We start from the raw sequence: 16,370 nt of genomic DNA on the forward strand, positions 1-16,370 counted from the left end.
CCCTTTGGTTTCCTTATATGGAGATCATGGGTAGGTCTAAAGTATCGGATATCAGATATCAGCCTTCACACCTCTTCAGACGCAGGCTAAGGATCTACTAGCTGTGAGCTACTAAATAGACCATGTTTCTCCTGTATTAGTAGCTTCTGGGGTTAAATTCGGCACCTCCTAGGTGCGGCCCAGAATACGTGACGAGTTTAGTGGTTCATTGTCAAGAATACAGCGGGGAAACGGTTACTGATATTTCTGTGGCTGCACAGGATCTAAGAACACACCTTTCAAACTGTGCAGATATGAGTGAAGTTAGGACTCTGAGTGGTAAGGTTCTGTTTAAAGTCTTGGATATATTCTGTTATTGTCTACACAAATGTTTTCTAAACTAATAATACTGCTGTAATTAGTCTAATTATTACAAATGAATGCAGCCTAATTACGTTGAGCTCGTTATAATAATAATCGTACTGATTATTTCTCATGCAATAACTGAGATTCTGAATGTATAAATCAGACGTAGTCCGTGGGTGACGAAGGTCCAAGTTTACTCAATAGCGTACTGAAATCAAATGGCTCCCGAGGGAAAATCTTATTTGACGTAGCAAGTCTACAGTACAGAGTTACAGTACACTCCCTGGTATATTATGTGTCTCTGGAATGCAGAAACACAAGTTTTCATTCAGTCTACTCCATGTTCGATGAGGCGATAGGCAATGAATAGATTTGTTTGCTTTTCATGGTAATGTTTGGGAAGTAAGCCGTTGTCAAATAACCATGACACTATTCAAATCACCAGTTCATATGAGAAGCTGAAGTTCCGGGTAAGTATGACTGTCAAATGAAATGTACTGCATGTGCAACCACTGCTGAGTCATCGAGGGGAGGTGTCTGATCTTGTATCCCTGGACCATAGGAGAGAATAACCAGATTTCCTTTATCCTCTTTGGCTATTGTAGAAACTGTAGCTTTCTACTGCATGGGAATGCACAGTCTGCCTATTGAAGGTGACACAATATGATACGCCTTTTCTACAAACAACATAACTACCACGTTTGGGAAACAATACATTTTCTACGAGAGTATCCCAAGTGGTTTATATACAGAGGAGAGGTATTAGTCTGTTGTGGTCATATAGGAATGTGTGTTTACTAGACCTGGTTCTCTATGATTTGGACAAGAAGTCCGGTACATTGCTTCCGCTTGTTTCAATGCTGAGAGTTTCAGAAAGGGAATGAAGTTAGCAGGAGATTTTGATACACGGTTAAAGAGCATTTGACATTTGAGTCATTTATCAGATGCTCTTATCCAGAGCGACTTACAGTTAGTTAGTGCATTCATCTTATTAAGTTCCTAGGTTTTGCCCTTTCTAGGGAGTTTTTCCTAGCCACCGTGCTTCTACACCTGCATTGCTTGCTGTTCGGGGTTTTAGGCTGGGTTTCTGTACAGCACTTTGAGATATCAGCTGATGTACGAAGGGCTATATAAATACATTTGATTTGATTTGATTTGATTAAGACAGCAAGGTGAGACAACCACATATCACAGCCACAGTAAATACACTTATCCTCAATAAAGAAGTTACTGCTAAAGAGCGGTTTTTCGGATCTTTCCTCTCACCCCTCTCACTTTGTTTTCTTTGTCAGGAACCTGAATGCTGGTGTGGAGACAGGATGAGTGACACCACTGTATCGCCTGAGGGTGCAGAGAGTGGGAAGAGTGAACATATCCGCCAATGGCTGCATAGTAGTCCCACTGCCCCACAGGAGTATAATGAGGACGTTGCAGGGTCAGGTCTTCTCTGCCCTGGTAAACAGGGCTTGGTGGCCCAGGAGGAGAGAGCAGAGTCACCTAGCTGTCTGTCAATGAAGAGTGATCACTCAATGGGTCAGCCAATCAACTTCCACCGAGGACATGGCACAAGGGACAAAAGGTTTGGGCCTGTATTCACAGTCTCAGAGTAGGAGTGTTGCTATAGGATCAGCTTTGCCTTTTAGATCATAATGAATAATATTATATGGACAGAGGGGAACTGATCCTAAATCAACACTACTACGGTGAGACACTTTAGGCCTTTTCGCACAGCAATGTTCTTAGCCCTGGGCTAAGACTGACCCTGGGCTAAGACGGACCCTGGGCTAACTTATCCTGTGTTCACACTAACATGTGTTAATCCTGGGCTGAAATATCCTGGGGACAGTGGGGAGCAGACGTTAGCCTGCCTACATAGCAACCGTTTTTGTTAGCCATAGCAACTAATGTTTTCACACCGATGAAAGTATGTTTTTGTTACTGTAATTTAATTATGCCAATGTGCTTTCATCAATTGAAAGCCCTTAATCTATTTTATGAGAATTTCTAAGATTTCTTGTTTGCATAAAATAGACGCAGACCAGTCTTTCAATAATAGGTAATAGAATTTATTCTCGGAGCGCGCTCCCACTTAATCACGTGCAGCAGTTTATATACAGATAATGACGTCATTTCATTGCTTTAACAGAATCCCCTCCTCTCGACCGGGACAAAGTGAGGTGAAAAGTTCATTCTAACTTACTAACACACTCCCAGATAACTTTTGACCCCTCAACATTATCGATCACCACTGAACTGACAGTTTTAATTAACAGAAAACCTAGGAATGCACTCACTGCCTTATCTAAAAAAAAAACCCAGAGCTAAGTTTCTGTAGGGTCAACCACAGGTTAACGACCTTATCTGTTTACACAGTCCACAACCCATTCGTTTCTTCCTAGTTGGAATGGTGTTCATTAACTTTTATTACTCCTTGTCCGTGTCACACAATCCCTTCTTATGAACTCATATTGTTAATCAGATATAATAAAACAGATTATAAGTTTACTTAGTTACAATTCTATTTAAAATGGGGATATTGTTTATTCATTTATCCATAATAAATCCAACAGTTTTTTTGTCAGGTTTTTGTCCTCAGATGGAAGGATGAAATAGTATAAATGTACTTATTAAAATAGCGTGCAGAACTCATCACAAGCATATGAAAATTAAGTGGAAATGCAGCTATTGTGATTGGACAGTGAAATATTCTATGCGTTTTTCTTGACCCCCGTTTCACACGGGCTATTTTGGCACCGGGTTTCTGGGTCTAGTCCTACAAAGTTGGACCTAACCCGGCTCCGGAGCAAGGCCAGCTAGCCCTGGGCTAAGGTTGGTGCTAGAATGTGCAAGTGTGAAGACTTGCATAGCCCTAGGCTAAAATCTCAATAAACCCAGGGATAAGGAGACTCGTGCAGTGTGAACACTGCATATGGATAAATATGGGTCCCGATTTCCAACTGTATTTACAAGCTATGTTATAGGGTTAGGGTACTGACTGTATATTTCACAGGGAGGGTGCAGAGTCACCTACATCCAGCTGTGTGTCAATGAGGAGTGACCGCTCAATGGATCCACCGATAAACTACAAGAGAGAGTTTATTCCCAATCGCAGGTAATTTATGATTTTCATAATGAGGACGTTGCAATGTGTCAATACGTCCAACAATCGACAAAAGACAAAAGGTCTGGGCCCGTTTTCACAGTCTCAGAGTAGGAGTATTGATTAGTATCAGTTTCGATTAGCATCAGTTTTGGTTAGCATCAGTACTGATTAGCTTCAGTTTTGATTAGCATCAGTTATGATTAGCATCAGTTATGATTAGCATCAGTTATGATTAGCATCAGTACTGATTAGCATCAGTTTTGATTAGCATCGGTTTTGATTAGCATCAGTACTGATTAGCTTGAGTTTTGATTAGCATCAGTTATGATTAGCATCAGTACTGATTAGCTTGAGTTTTGATTAGCATCAGTTATGATTAGCATCAGTACTGATTAGCATCAGTTTTGATTAGCATCGGTTTTGATTAGCATCAGTACTGATTAGCTTGAGTTTTGATTAGCATCAGTTATGATTAGCATCAGTACTGATTAGCTTGAGTTTTGATTAGCATCAGTTATGATTAGCATCAGTACTGATTAGCATCAGTTATGATTAGCATCAGTACTGATTAGCATCAGTTATGATTAGCATCAGTACTGATTAGCATCAGTTTTGATTAGCATCAGTTTTGAATATTATTTTGCATATGGTTTGATGACGGTTGACTGACCGAAAGCTCAGCCACAATTAAATAAATAGATTTTCATCTGTCTGGAAAAGTGCAGCGACTTTTTCCTGTTTCTCCAGTTTAGCATTTTGACTCCAGCACCCTCACTAAATTGGTTTGGGTGTGTGGTAGATTCTGCCTATTATCTATTAGATCATAATGATGTAGGGGGACTTGATCCTAGATCAGCACTCCTACTCGGAGACACTTTTGAATATGTGATTTCTAATAGACATCTTGCAGATCGGTAAAAGCGACTGTACATCATGAGCATAGGATTGATTAAAAACACACCTCAATAACATTTTTTGCAGGGAGGGAGCAGACTCACCTACGCCCAGCTATCTGTCAATGAAGAGTGACCAGTCAATGGGTCCATCTTCAAGGTCATTTATGATGATTTTTTAAATAATTTAAAGTATCTAAAGTGTGTCATGTGGGAATTCATTACTATAAAAAAAATAAACTAAATTAAAATGCACAATACCTTGCATGTATGTATAAAAAAACACATTTGAGGTGATCCAAAACATAAATTTGTTTAATTTCAAATGAATGTATTTGCACCTAATGTATTTCCACCAATTGTAGGATGATGACATCAGACACAACACAACTGTCCATTGGTGGAGTGCATGCAACAATGGTATGTTTGTAAGTTTTAAGCTGAAACTCTATGTATGCATTGTACATGTATGTTCAGTGGATTGTTCTTAGTTTCAATAATAATAAGCAATAGGCATTGGTGATTTGGCAAATAAAAAATATCAACTATATGTGCAGGTACAGTAACTGTTAATTGGTTTAAAAAGAAATACAACTGCCTATGGTGATGATCGTTTTTATTTATTGGGTTCTCAGCATACTGAACATCATGGCATGAACAGAGTCAGCAACCTCAGAGAATTCCCACAGAGAATCGAAGACTGGACGAAGGAGCATGTGAAAGAGTGGCTAATTAGTAGCCTCAAACTCCCTGAGGTCGCAACAAAACTTTATGAACAGGACGTGTCAGGAGCTAGCCTGGTTTGCATTGAGAAACAGGACTTGACTGATTTCGGTGTTAAGTTTGGGCCTGCGATTCAAATCATAAAAAATGTAGAGATACTGAGAAACGACTTGGAGAGTGTAGGGAGAAGCATGAGATCCCCTGAGAGTGACCCCTTCAGAAGACAGGAGAGATTTAGATTTAGAGCCATACCAGAAGCTAGGATGGGGTCACATGAGGAAACTCAGGATTCTGACAGTGTGAAATCGGAGTCGGTGGCTCCAAGTCTAAGCTCATCATGGACATCAGTGGAAGAACTGAGACATTCCGGTTCAGATGTTGCATCCCCCATTCTACTGCCAATGGTAGAGTCGGAATACATTCCAGCTTATGGAAATATGGAGGACAATACGAGACAAAGTGAGACGTCCATCTCATCATTTGACCACTTAAGAGAAACTGCTCCAAATCTGGAGAAGAGAATATGTCCCCCACGTCCCTTTGACCAAAACGACCTATCGTTCACATACATACAAAATGATATCCTCCCCCCTGAATCCGGTCCAAGCAATCTCATTGACCCGGTACATGAGTACAAGCTCCTGCCAAGCACAGAGGAAGCCAGTGAGATAGATATTCTGGAAAAGTTCAGCAATGAAGTGTTTCGTTTTTCCGCAGCCTGCATGAACTCTCGCACCAATGGTACAATTCATTTTGGGGTGACAGGCGGGCTCGGACACATGCATGGACAGGTGATTGGGCAAAACCTGCCATCATTCAATATGTATACAGACAGGTTTGACTTGCATCTCAAGGAACACTTTGGAGAAGAAACAAATATCGCAAGATCATGCATCAGACCTCCAAAATTCTTTCAGGTTCAACGTCTAGATGGCGCGACTTCAGACAAGTGGGTGATAGAAGTTGATGTTGTCCCAAGTTATTCACAGACTCAAGAGAAGCTTTTCTATACCTCAATAATATCTGAACAAAATGGAGAAGAATACAAAACTGAATGTCTGTTTATTCGACAAGGTCCAAAGAGCATCAACATTCTTGCAGACAATAATCCCAGAAGTCTACAGGAGAAGATGAGAGGTTTGACAGAGGAAGTCAAATGTTGGTCATCAGCACGCAAGTCAAAAGAGGAGAGCAACTGTCAGCAGCCCAACCAAAACCACCAAGGTCAGAGGCTAAAACAATTGATAACTCATGGGAGAGACACACTTGAAAACTCATTGCAAGTTATAGTTGTCACAAACAAGTGCCACCCCAGTCAACATGAACATTTGGGTTTTTTGAAAGAGATGAAGTTGTTTGCAGTGCTCGAGTTTGACCCAGAATCTGACATGAACGGGACATGCAGTTTCTACAGAACAGATCGCATAGCGAATCTTCATTACCCTCGAATGTACAATACTAATGACAATGTCTCCACTGTTATCGGAAAGCTGAACTTGTTTAAGCAGACAAGCTGGGTCTTTTGTAATGGTCGAGCAAATGAGGTCAGTGAAGCAGACAGACCTTTCAGTAGCAGTGAATGGCTCAAGAAACGTGCTGGAGAAATCAGCGATATGGTTTCATTTCTCTGCAATCCAGACGTCTTGTCGAAAGACAGACTACTTGTGGTATTCATGCTTCACTCAGGAGTCACTGACATCTCAAGCCCTATACTTGAGGCCTTTTGTGCGATCTATCGCACTCTTGAGGGTGAGGATAATATGCTCTGCATATGCAAAGATTCAAATGTATTCAGTCAATGGAGAGACATGATAAACACTCGCTGCAAAGTGGATATTACTAGTAAATGTATCTACGAATTGAGCCTGACTGAAATCGACTGCACCATCAGGAAAATCAAAGAACCCCAGACACGGTCCTCTAGGAGATATCTGCCATCTTCTGGCTCCAGTTCAGTCCTCCTGACACAAAAAGATGAAGAGCTGATGACCGTACTTGATATACTGAGTGAAAATGAATGTGAGAACACTGAAATTGAAACCAAAGACTCTTTTGAGGAATTCAAGACCAACACGGAGGAGGACTTTTACAGAGGCGGACAGGTGACTTGGTGGAACTTCTACTTGTCCGAGAGGCCAGGTTGTCTGCCATTCATCAAACGTGACAAGTATGAGGATCTTCACAACCTGATCACACCTACAGAGGGGTACACATCGCCATGCATAATAATAAACCTCTTCCATCATCCAGGATGTGGTGGAACAACACTGGCCATGCACGTGTTGTGGAACTTGAGATGTAAATTCAGATGTGCCGTTCTGAAAAACACCACAGCACAGAACAGTGAGATCGCAGTCCAAGTCAGACACCTGCTGACCTGTGGCAAAGAGAAGCAGTTGAGTTATTCTCCTGTTCTACTCTTGGTGGACAACTGGGAGGACGTTGAAGACCTACAGAGATGCATACTAAGTGCAGCCAACGAGAAGAAGAAACCTGACACTCTGATGGTCATCATACTGAACTGTGAGAGATCACAGATTCCTGCAGAGAGCTCCAGAAACAGCCGACTTGACAATGTGTTCATGATCAACAAGCTCTCCACCAAAGAGCAGAGCTTCTTTGAGGTGAAACTGAAAGAGCTCAAAGGTCACCATCAAAAACCTGAAACGTTCTACGCCTTCATGATCATGACAAACAATTTCAGTGAGAAGTACATCAAGAATCTGGTGTGCAACACCCTGAAAGACCTTGACACCTCCAGAAAAGAAGGACAGCTATTTTCACTCTTAGCTTTGCTAAATACATATGTGAACGGCTCCTACATGGCCCTGTCCCTATGTGAGGATTTTGTGGGGATTAGGAATGCTCTGTGGGGAAAAGAGACACTTGAGGACAAAATGAACCCATACTCCACGCTACTGATCCGCTTCAACATTAAAGAGCACGGCACTTATCAGGCAGTTCGGTTTCTACACCAAATGATTGCAAGTAATTGCCTCAAAGTCCTCACCGGAAAGCACAAGCTTCAACTGGGGGAAATAACAACCAGTCTGTTACACTGTGACTTGCTGTACAAATCTGGCATGGGTAAGGACATCCTGGTTCAAAACATCCAAAGTATGCTGATCACGCGGCAACGAAAGGAACTTGGACATGACAAAGATACACTCTTCTCTCCTTTGATTGAAGACATACAGACGGATGAGGGAATCAGCCAAATCAAAGAAGTTCTTGTAAGAGCAACAATGAGATTTGACAAAAACGCAACTCTGCCACAAGCTTTGGCAAGGCATTTCTATCTGAAAGAGAAGGATTATATATCTGCTCTGCAATGGGCCAAGGATGCACAGCAGAAAATGTACAATTCTTACATTGCAGACACATTGGGACAGGTGTACAAAAGCCACCTGAAATATGAAATTGAACGTGCTGAGGAGCTCACTCCAGAAGGGTTAGACAAATGCCTAAAATTAGCATTTCAGGCCACCAAAGCATTCAGAGATTCACAGGAACTCGCAAAGAAGGACGAGCCAATGGATTCCCTTGATCTGCCCAACAGAAAGAGGCAACGAACCTACAACACATCTGGGTATGTCGGTGAAATGGAAGTTTCAATGATTGTTTTTGATATCATCAAAGATATTCCTTTTTTCAACAAAAGTGATGCACTCCAGCGAAACAAAATGCTGCAGTTCCTCAAAAACCACTTGCCAGTGAGTGATTTTCATGAAACAACAAACAGTACAAATGATCAATTCATTGCTGTTCTGTCAGACCACGAGAAATTCCTGGTCTCTTTGAAGCCACGGCTGAAGGAGATGTTCAGTTTTTTTGAGAACTACTTCACATACCTGAAGCCAAGGTCAATTGAGAAGGAGACAGCAGAGGACAGAAACAAACGAAAAGTATCAGAGCTCTTCAAGAAGTACATTCACATCTTCTGTTCCTCGGGAGAAGAGAGAGCCTCCGAAAGGGCCAGTAAACCAAAACTGAGTCTCCGGCAGGAGATAGAGGAGCAGCGAAACTATTTGGAGCAAAAACGAGCAGATTCATTTGCTGGTCTTCTCCAGTATCTGAATGAGAAGAATGGGAATCAAATTGAATTAATTCTGAAGAAATGGCAGTTCATTGTTCAAAATTCTACACGGAAACTCATGGCTGACCGGATCAATTTCATCCTTGCAAACATTGTTCTTCACTGCGTTAAGCAAAGCTCAACATTGCTGAAGAGGTACGAGGAGCTGGTCTCCCTTCTCAACGAGGCACTGCGAGAAGAGGGAACCAATTCAAACTGCACAGAGCTGTACTACCTCTCAATGTTGCTGATGTGGCCAAGAAAGGACAACCTGCTTGAGAGCACCACAACGTTCAAAAACATTGGCACGTATGTCACTTCATCGAAAAAATCCTTCCATCGTCGCTTCTCCCACATGTTTCCGGCGAAGAGTTGCATCGCACATTTCTACCTCGGGAAATCAAGAGGACTGAGGAGAATAATTCACAAAGGCAGACTTGATCAGTTGCTGTACAAAGAGGGACCCAAAACTTCACACAAGAAGGCCTCATCCAAAGATAGACCCCCAAACCCGCATCAACTGTGGCAAAGTGGAGCAATATGGAGGGATCCTGAGATACAAAACCTGTTACAACGGGTCAAAGGGAAAACGGAAAACAGTGACATTTATGTTTACTACGGGGGCAATCTGAAAATCTCAGTGCGTCCAGTATACCTTGGTGGAGTCCGGAGTGGATGCAGTACGGAGGAGGTCTCCTTTTACCTTGGATTCACCATGGAGGGACCCGTCGCTTATGACATAAAGTATGAAAATGACCAGTAAACAGCTTACCATCAGGCAGACAGAGGAAGGGATGCAAGCGTTTGCACTTAGGGAAAGGAAAGGCTTCCATTAAAGTTATATAGGCCTAGAGGGTTTGACTGGGGTGAATGTCTGTGAACCAGGACAGAATCACATTAAGTAAGACACCAGTGTGCTCTTGTCACTGTGTGAGGAAACCCAACCTCAACCAACTGGAAATAATCAAAGCAGAGAGAACAGGTGTCGGGTGACATACAGCAATGAATCATTCATGCTTTTAGAGGTGAAACAATGACAATCAATCTTGCATCAGAATGGATTGTAATGTCTCTAAGTCCCTGTCATTTTATCTCTAAGTCCCTGTCATTTTATCTCTCAGTCCCTCTAATTTGGTCTCTAAGTCCCTGTAATTTTATCTCCAAGTCCCTGTAATTTTATCTCTAAGTCCCTGTAATTGTGTCTCTAAGTCCCTGTAATTCTAAATCCCTCTAATTTGGTCTCTAAGTCCTTGTAATTTTGTCCCTAAGTCCCTCTAATTGTAACATACAGTACTATACAGTAGCAGACCAATGAACAAGGATTGTAGACCTATAAACCATTTGCAACTATTCAATGCTTTAAACATGTTTTATGGTTTTGCATTGTGTTTATTGAAACTACGGAATTATTATTATGTTACAAGGCATATTGACTTTCTACAAGTTATGTACCTTCTTCAGTTGTTTGTCTAAATACATTCAATTGTGTGGTTATTTGAAATTATATGCTACATTATTTACAAGAGAAAGGAAGTTAGGATAAAACCTATTGTCAATGTTTGTTAATGGAATAAAGAGAATGGCATACTATATATATATATACAGTATATACCTGTATATACAGTGCCTTGCGAAAGTATTTGGCCCCCTTGAACTTTGCGACCTTTTGCCACATTTCAGGTTTCACACATAATGATATAAAACTGTGTTTTTTTGTGAAGAATCAACAACAAGTGGGACACAATCATGAAGTGGAACGACATTTATTGGATATTTCAAACTTTTTTAACAAATCAAAAACTGAAAAATTGGGCGTGCAAAATTATTCAGCCCCTTTACTTTCAGTGCAGCAAACTCTCTCCAGAAGTACAGTGAGGATCTCTGAATGATCCAATGTTGACCTAAATGACTAATGATGATAAATACAATCCACCTGTGTGTAATCAAGTCTCCGTATAAATGCACCTGCACTGTGATAGTCTCAGAGGTCCGTTAAAAGCGCAGAGAGCATCATGAAGAACAAGGAACACACCAGGCAGGTCCGAGATACTGTTGTGAATAAGTTTAAAGCCGGATTTGGATACAAAAAGATTTCCCAAGCTTTAAACATCCCAAGGAGCACTGTGCAAGCGATAATATTGAAATGGAAGGAGTATCAGACCACTGCAAATCTACCAAGACCTGGCCGTCCCTCTAAACTTTCAGCTCATACAAGGAGAAGACTGATCAGAGATGCAGCCAAGAGGCCCATGATCACTCTGGATGAACTGCAGAGACCTATAGCTGAGGTGGGAGACTCTGTCCATAGGACAACAATCAGTTGTATATTGCACAAATCTGGCCTTTATGGAAGAGTGGCAAGAAGAAAGCCATTTCTTAAAGATATCCATAAAAAAGTGTCGTCTAAAGTTTGCCACAAGCCACCTGGGAGACACACCAAACGTGGAAGAAGGTGCTCTGGTCTTTTTGGCAACAACGCAAAACGTTATGTTTGGCGTAAAAGCAACACAGCTCATCACCCTGAACACACCATCCCCACTGTCAAACATGGTGGTGGCAGCATCATGGTTTGGGCCTGCTTTTCTTCAGCAGGGACAGGGAAGATGGTTAAAATTGATGGGAAGATGGATGGAGCCAAATACAGGACCATTCTGGAAGAAAACCTGATGGAGTCTGCAAAAGACCTGAGACTGGGACGGAGATTTGTCTTCCAACAAGACAATGATCCAAAACATAAAGCAAAATCTACAATGGAATGGTTCAAAAATAAACATATCCAGGTGTTAGAATGGCCAAGTCAAAGTCCAGACCTGAATCCAATCGAGAATCTGTGGAAAGAACTGAAAACTGCTGTTCACAAATGCTCTCCATCCAACCTCACTGAGCTCGAGCTGTTTTGCAAGGAGGAATGGGAAAAAATTTCAGTCTCTCGATGTGCAAAACTGATAGAGACATACCCCAAGCGACTTACAGCTGTAATTGCAGCAAAAGGTGGCGCTACAAAGTATTAACTTAAGGGGGCTGAATAATTTTGCACGCCCAATTTTTCAGTTTTTGATTTGTTAAAAACGTTTGAAATATCCAATAAATGTCGTTCCACTTCATGATTGTGTCCCACTTGTTGTTGATTCTTCACAAAAAAATACAGTTTTATATCTTTATGTTTGAAGCCTGAAATGTGGCAAAAGGTCACAAAGGGGTTCAAGGGGGCCGAATACTTTCGCAAGGCACTGTATTTGAGGATATTTTTTCCCTGAATGTTCTGTAAAACAATTATGATTCTATAAAAATGTTTTACCTGCATGTCTTGCACCCTACTGAAAATATTTTAACATGTGACACTTTTCAAATCGAATCGTATTGGTCACATACACATGTTTAGCAGATGTTATGCGGGTGTGGCGAAATGCTTGTGCTTCTAGCTCCAACAGTGCAGTAACATCTAACAACATATACCCAAAACACACAAATCTTAAGTAAGGAATGGAATTAAGAATATATGCATATACGGACGAACGATGTCAGAGCGGCATGGACATACAGTAGAGAAATATAGAATTAAGCAATAAGGCACGAGGGGGTGTGGTATATGACCAATATACCTCGGCCAATATACAATTTTGATCCTGGTAGTGTGCCAAATTAATATTCATAACCTACAGTAAAGCACTGTTTGATTATGTTGTTGTTGTGTTTAATTTACCAGCAAATGTTTCATGTGCCACTGGCTTTTCTATATCTTACCATCTGCCAATGTTCACCTGGAAAACTATACAAAATGGCCATCCCTGGAATATACTGGTCCTGATCAGTAGGAATGTTATTTTTCAAATAGAAACACAGCAGGCAGATAGTCTCTATCTATCATGATTGTATTAAGTTGCTACAAAAAAAAGGATTTTGCTCTGTTTCAGTCACTGAAATAGTTTTTCAGAATAACTGGTCTGACAGCACCCTCTACTGGACCAACACAAATCACACACTGTCAGTGTGGGGCCGATTACGTGTTAACTAGGTATTCTTGTGATTCTTTTTTTATACAATAGGGTCCCCCAAAGAAGTGTGTGAGGGGCTGATTGTGTGAATGTAGACTTTCTCTCAGTCAAGCTGTCTGCCATTTTCTCACATTACAACGTAATTAACTTCCAAAACCAATGTTCAGAAAAGCGTTAAAAGTTCCCAAAACTTTAGCCCAACAGACTTAGCTAGCTACTGCTACTCCTTTATAGCCACAAGACAGCAAGCAAGATATAGTAATAAACATTTATTCTAAAGATAGATAGATAGCTAAGAAAGTAGGCTATTTACCGGATGTCTAAATGAACGCAAACCAACGCAAGGTTCGCTATTATGAAGGCATTTCTTTATAAAACATAATGAATAGCAAACGTTTGGCGTGGCTTTATGCAATGGTAGCGTAAACCGTGGATAATGTTCTTCTTCATTTTTCCAATGTATTATAATTTTAGTATTCCCCACAATATTTATGGATAAACAATCTACCGTAAACTGTCAGGCTCATGTACTGGTAATATGAGTTAATTCCTGTATGTCAGGATGGCCGAGCGGTCTAAGGCGCTGCGTTCAGGTCGCAGTCTCCCCTGGAGGCGTGGGTTCGAATCCCACTTCTGACATTAATTTTTGTAATGTAGATGCAATATGCCTTTCTTTGTAACATATTTATATTCAACAGGAAATTAATGTCAGAAAATGTTGTTCAGTGTTATAACACTTTGACCCAAAAATTAAAGGTACAGATCAACCATTTAACTTCTTTAAGGTTTTTGTTTCCTTACATTGAAAGCAGTCTATGACTGTGAATGAGTCACTGCAATACACACTATGATTTGGTAAACTAACATCTGCACTGATTTTGCAACATGTATAAATGCAAAGAGAATAGTTAAGCATGGTGTTGTGCCAATAAATTATATATAGACTAGAAGACTTATAGGGGGCGCTGTGTTGAAGCCAAAATGCCTCCATCTTGGCACTCCCCTTGTTTGTAATTAATATTTTGGAAGCTATAGAAATGCATTTATTAATGTCTACATTTGTTTTTTGCCACATGTATTATATTACAGACACCTAAATGCATACTTTACAATTATATTATGTGAGGTAAACATACATATAAAAAATCTATATATAAAAACATTTAAAAATATATATATATTTATTATATTACTAATGTTACTATCCCCAGTACAACAAAAAAATACTTAAAAACATGTAATTTTGTCCTGAAACATTTAAAGCTGCAAAGGGTCACTTTTTTGGGTGACCCTACAAAATTCAGACAGAAATTTTAGTTATAGATCTGTCATTATCATTGAAATCAATTCTAAGAAGCTTAGATCTATGTTATGTGCACAATTTATATTCTTCCCATTCTTAACTTTCATTTCTGCATCTTTCACTTTTGATTTTGTTCACCAGCTTCAAACAACTGAAAATACAATATTTTTGGTTATTGAAGACATATTTCACAGCTGTTTCGATGGTACAATGACTCTCTACGCTATACTTGCTTGTTTGATCACAAACTTATATTAGGCAAACTATTCGAATTTTTGCAACCAGGAAATGGCAGAGAAATTTTTGCATAATGTACCTTTAAAATGATCTAGGCTATTATGATGTTTTGAAGCCATTCATACACTTTTCACGTTGCATGTACACACATACATAGCTAATTCAATTGATAAATTAAATAAAAAGTCACGGTAACTTAGCCCAGAGTTTAAATTCTACGATCAGTGTTTATTCATGGATGCAAAGGGAAGCCAGGCTTCCCCCGCAATAAACCTACAATTATTTATCCTTGTCTCTCTGTTTTTCATACTTTTCCTTCAATTTGCAAGAGGCTGAATGTATCTCACCAGAGAAAGCATCAGAGCGAGCGAAACAAAGGCCATCTTGCTCTGTATGTGTAGCCCGATTATCGGATGCTGTCTTGACAAAAAGAGTATGACATTGTTGCCGCCCGTAGCATTGGATGCAAGGGAAGCCAGCAAGCATTTGGCCTCCCCTGATTAAAAAAATAAATAAAAAATGATAACCAATCAGCGTTGAGCTAAACTGAGTGAGCTCAACTGTGAATGGCTCTAGCACACAAAAAAAGGAAGCCAGTTTGGATTTGGCTTTATCTCTTTTTAACGTTGTCCTCCAGTGGCTAGCTAGCTAAAATTGTCCCTTTCTTAAATTAACAATGGATTTAAATAGGGATTTGGAGTTGTGATTTTACTTAATTCTCCATACTGGACAATGATTATAACAGAGATTCGACATTCGATCCAACCATAAATTCATACATTGTACATTGGCAAAGGGCAGTCTACAAAACCTTGTGTACTCTGTTCATAAGAGATTTTAGTTTTGTGAACAGAGAACTGCATGGAGGTCGAATGTTTCATCGATGACAAAATTAGCAGAATGCTTCTCCCACTGCCGGACACTGGGCTTCCTCTGGTGAGTGGAAATGCCAAATGGATACTTCAGATTTATACATCTGGTGAACCGTCTGGCTCATTGCTCTACCTGTTCGTGTGCTGTATGAGAGTCATAGACCGTTTTGGCCACATGAAAGACAGGAGGATGTCTTTGGCATTTCTCTACAAGTATGGTGAGTCAACATGTTTTTTCTACTTGCTCGCTCGCACGCACGCACGCACGCACGCACGCACGCACACAATCAGTGTCATGTACAGCCACATCATATTTAGCTAACAGGAATGCGGCAGATACTTCATGTTTTTGATGGAAGACCAGGTGTGTTGCATTTAGGCAATCACTGACCTGATCAATTAGCTGGTATGGTGCCTCGTTGGAACAAAATCCTGCTGGACCTGAGAGACTCCAGGAACAGGGTTGCCTTCCCCTGGTCTACACGAAGGGACTAGTTAGGGCTTGTTTTTGAACAGGGACTCTTTTTTCTACGAGAACCCTTCTTCCACATGCAAGGCACTTCTGATTAGCGTTGTTACTGTGAGTATCATCATTTGGGAATGACCAGCTTTAATAAACGGTGTTGTGATAATGTGTTATTTAAAGAAAAATGTCCTCCCTGAATAAAAACAAAACATTGAGTGGAATATCTGCTCTTTGTCTTGAAATATCATCCATCACATGATAATCTATGGTTCTAGTCAATTCAGTTTAATTCAATTCAACTGACACTGCATCTGTTCCTCCAAATGTGGCTCCTGCTGCATGAGACACCCAATCCTGT

The 16,370-nt window shown here is 40.4% G+C and overlaps 1 protein-coding gene and 1 non-coding gene across 2 annotated transcripts; both read left to right on the top strand.

Moving 5' to 3' along the window:
* The first annotated feature begins 38 nt into the window (after positions 1-38).
* On the top strand, positions 39-12,819 carry LOC110518435 (sterile alpha motif domain-containing protein 9). Its single transcript, XM_036953850.2, has 6 exons — positions 39-318; positions 1,638-1,924; positions 3,356-3,457; positions 4,430-4,501; positions 4,707-4,761; positions 4,977-12,819. The coding sequence occupies exons 2-6, from the start codon at positions 1,665-1,667 to the stop codon at positions 9,900-9,902; spliced, it is 5,415 nt and encodes a 1,804-aa protein (XP_036809745.1). The 5' UTR covers positions 39-318; positions 1,638-1,664; the 3' UTR covers positions 9,903-12,819.
* Positions 12,820-13,690: 871 nt separating this feature from the next.
* trnal-cag (transfer RNA leucine (anticodon CAG)) lies at positions 13,691-13,773 on the top strand. The gene has a single exon. It is a non-coding gene; the product is annotated as a tRNA-Leu (tRNA).
* Positions 13,774-16,370: the final 2,597 nt, after the last annotated feature.

Source organism: Oncorhynchus mykiss, chromosome 19 (assembly GCF_057628025.1).
Source record: "Oncorhynchus mykiss isolate SJ-2025 chromosome 19, ASM5762802v1, whole genome shotgun sequence".
Lineage (NCBI taxonomy): Eukaryota > Metazoa > Chordata > Actinopteri > Salmoniformes > Salmonidae > Oncorhynchus > Oncorhynchus mykiss.

What these genes read in the sequence shown, in the direction of transcription:
- LOC110518435 (XM_036953850.2), top strand. Translation starts at nt 1,665, where the DNA reads ATGAGTGACACCACTGTATCGCCTGAGGGTGCAGAGAGTGGGAAGAGT. An exon ending in GAGTTTATTCCCAATCGCAG is followed by an intron (nt 3,458 to 4,429) that starts GTAATTTATGAT and finishes CATTTTTTGCAG; the next exon opens with GGAGGGAGCAGACTCACCTA. An exon ending in TCAATGGGTCCATCTTCAAG is followed by an intron (nt 4,502 to 4,706) that starts GTCATTTATGAT and finishes CACCAATTGTAG; the next exon opens with GATGATGACATCAGACACAA.